The sequence below is a fragment of the Gossypium raimondii genome, chromosome 10 (genome assembly GCF_025698545.1).
Source record: "Gossypium raimondii isolate GPD5lz chromosome 10, ASM2569854v1, whole genome shotgun sequence".
NCBI lineage: Eukaryota > Viridiplantae > Streptophyta > Magnoliopsida > Malvales > Malvaceae > Gossypium > Gossypium raimondii.
Genome location: NC_068574.1, coordinates 59,711,226 through 59,714,772, shown reverse-complemented (window position 1 = coordinate 59,714,772; position 3,547 = coordinate 59,711,226). Strand labels below are relative to the sequence as shown.

The 3,547-nt window shown below is 36.5% G+C and overlaps 1 protein-coding gene across 1 annotated transcript; it reads right to left on the bottom strand.

The window, feature by feature from the left end:
- Positions 1-1,824: 1,824 nt before the first annotated feature.
- Positions 1,825-3,211, bottom strand: LOC105775700 (cucumisin-like). Its single transcript, XM_052622554.1, has 3 exons — positions 2,997-3,211; positions 2,170-2,267; positions 1,825-2,072 (listed from the first exon to the last, which is right to left on the bottom strand). Exons 1-3 carry the CDS (start codon positions 3,209-3,211, stop codon positions 1,825-1,827), a joined length of 561 nt encoding a protein of 186 aa, XP_052478514.1.
- Positions 3,212-3,547: the final 336 nt, after the last annotated feature.

Sequence of the window (3,547 nt, the reverse complement as noted above, 5' to 3'; positions counted from 1 at the left end):
ACTTATCTCCAAAAGTAGTGGAAATATGCCTTAAGTTATGGAATGATTCAATATTTTGCTAAGATAAGAAGCTATCTTACCTTTCGACTAAGCAATTTATTTAAGTTCGAACCTCATGACGTAATCGAGTTGGATGAAACTTGTCTCTAATGGAACAAAGTTTAATAACAACATCACTCATGTCAATCTGCTCATTGGGTGATTGAGCAAAACAAGTGAGTCCTATTTCGAATAGTGAATTCAAGCGCCAAAGATGTCTATCATTTCTTGAGTTTTTTACATCGAGAGTTCCTCATGTGACTCTTTCTTCAACAAGAATAGGATTTGTAACGTCAATTATTCGTTCTGGCAGTGCTGCCTTAACAAAGTTGCGAAGACTTAAACCTTCTCTAAACCTTTCATCGGTCGGCCTTTTTCCTGTAAACATCTCAAGTAGTAGGATGCCATAGCTATACGCATCACCTTTTGTTGACAACTAGCTTCCCATGCCGTATTCTACAATTAGTTCATCAAAATTACATATAGAAATAATTGCAGAGAGCATGAAAAATTGATATTAAACTATGTGATTTGCTTTTAAATTATGGAAGAAAATACTAAAGTGAACATACCTGGAGGAGCATAGCCAATAGTTCCTCTTAATCCAAGGGAGCTTGATTTATTAGCAGAATAGTTCAATCTGTCCGTAGCAAGGATTTTGCTAAGCCGAAGTCACTTATATGACCAACCATTTACTCATCAAGTAGAATATTGCTTGGCTTGAGGTCACAATGAATGATTGGTTCTTCACAATGATGGTGCAGATATTCGAGTGCATGAGCAACATCTATGGCAACACTTACTCTTTGGAAGAAGTTTAGGTTTCTCGCCGTCTCTGGTTCATTCATGCCAATAAGTGGATGCAACCAGCCTTCCAAGCTTCCATTTTCCATGAACTCATAAATCAAGGCTTTAAAATCATTGCCTTGGTAATTGACTCCTGAAATAGCTGTTAGTACCTTGACAAGATTTCGATGTCGAATGTTCTTCAAGGCCTCGCATTCAGCCAGGAAACTCCTAGAAGCTCCACGATTCAGAAGATTAAGCACCTTTACTGCAATAACTGCTCCACTAGCTTCAAGAACTCCTTTGCATACAGAACCACAGCTTCCTGATCCATCCAAATTCTGCATGGAGAATCCACCCGTAGCCCTTACGATGCTTTGGTATGATAGTTGTAAAACCAAATTTTCTACGCTAGTTGTTGTTGCCTGTTTCTCTTTCTTCTTTCTAAACCACAAGATGAGGAGACAAGTAAAAGCCAGAGTAACTCCTAAAGTCACAACAATAATTGCAACTTTTAATCTAAGAGAATTGCTTGATGATGTTTTCAGATTACATCTTAACATGTGTAAGAATTGCTTAAAGAGGCAACTAATTCAACAAAGTGGGAGCATCTCGGCCAGACAGACTATATCCAAGTGGTAGTATAGTTGTCCATAAGTTCCCTATATGCTATAAGGCATGGATTTGAACCCTATCAAGTATAAATGCTCACATTTCCTTAATAAGTGGTCATGCACCATGTACGGTTTATCCCAGTGAATCCGCTATTTCAAGCACTCGAGCTCTTTACAAAGTTCAAAGATGAAACTCCTATTGGAAACAACATTGACCAATTGTGGAGTTCGTTGACTCCCGATGGACAATAGTTCGAAGATATCTCCTACCTCCCATCAACATGGTTAAATCTATATATTTGAACCGCTGAATCAATTGATATGTGATTCAACCAGTTGAACTATCGGATTTCAATCTAAATTTTCAATGATAGATTTTTTACTTTTACCTGTTCCAAGTGAAATTGGCTGAGGTTTGGCAGGTGACTTTCCATTTTGCTGGAATTGCACCGATTTCGGTGTCGTTAAAGCTTTGAGATTCCGGCCAAATCCCGGTGTCAAGCATTCCGACGATGATGTCACTTTCGAAGACAGATCTTTTGACTTTTCTGTTAAATCCCATAAAGTCCCATGACCTTGATGTGTGAAGCTGCCTCTTTTGGCTATGGAAAACTGATACCACCCCATCTTTTTCTGAAAAAAGAAATTAAACCCAAATTTACTAACATAATGTATGAGACATTGGAGTTTTAAAGATAATAATTTGGTTAAAAGAATTATCTTGAAAAACCTTTCAGTTTTTCTGCTTCATCTTTGGTCATTTTGGCAGCAAAGCCATTGAAACTCCTGTGGTAGCTGTAGAGCAAAACATCTGATCCAACAATATTGCTGCATCCATCCATATGTAGAGTTAGAAACACTCCATAAAAAATGCTCTAATTGTGGTTTTGATCCCTCTATTATGCTCAAATTAAAGTTTTAGTTCTTATACCGGCATAATTTAGTCCTACTTTTCCGATATTATTAGTTAGTTCAAATAAGTAATACCATTAACTATTCCAATTAAAATTATTACAAGGATTTATCCCTAAAACACTGCTTCAATCATAACAATATATGTCAGCATGATGAGTAAAGGTGCCTATAGACTAGGCTAAGCAGAGGATTGATTTTGAAAAACAATTCATGCTCGGGCTCGAGTTTGGTCCAGTAAAAAAGCCCATATTACTGTTTAAAAATAATAAATTGATAAATATATAGTTTTACAATTAAATCTATATAAAAATATTTTAAAAAATCATTTTGATTTAATTAAAAATGGGTTGGGCCAGACCGGCTCATAGACAAAATGTTTTGTCTATGCCCGACTCAAGTTAGGCTAGATGAACAACCAGACCTATGGACAACTCTAATGATGAGTTGGAATGTATGTTATTAAAAAACAAAGTCCACATGCGTATTAAGCGGAATAACTAGTGATGTTACATATTCAAACTAACTAATGGCATTATAATAGTAAAGAGACAAAATTACGGGCGAAAATAAAAGAAATTAGGCTAAATCCCAAAGTCAAGTATAATTGAACGACTAAAACAACAATTTCACCAAAAAAAAAACCCAAAAGAACATGCAAATAATAAGTATCTGGGGAGAACTTGTTGAAGCATACTAGTGTGAAGGCTTGAAATTGAAACCTCACCCTTTGGCAGGTTCCCCATATAAACAATGCAAACCTGTCTGTTATCAGAGGAACCATAGCAGCAGCAGATAAGCATAGCAAGAGTGAAGCTGATAAGCGAAAGCCATGCCAAAGGGGAGGTTTGGGCAGCCATTGTTGAGTTTATTGTGGAGCTTGATTTTGCAGTAGATAATGCCATGGAAAGGGGACTTTATATAAGCTTTTTGTGTGGTATTGGTATGAACTCCATTGGATTCGTTAACTTTTGAAGCTTTCAAGCATTTGTTAAGCTGGCCAATGGAACAGTGTTTGTCCATTGCCGGCTTTTACCAATTTCTATGATCCATTCATTCTTCACCAATGATATATCTTTCTGCCACAAATGTTGATTACAAGAAAATGTACGGCGTGATCATTCTTCACCTTCAATTGATTTCTAATAATTTTATCAAAGCTGATCAATCCCCACCGTTGATAACAAGAAAATCTA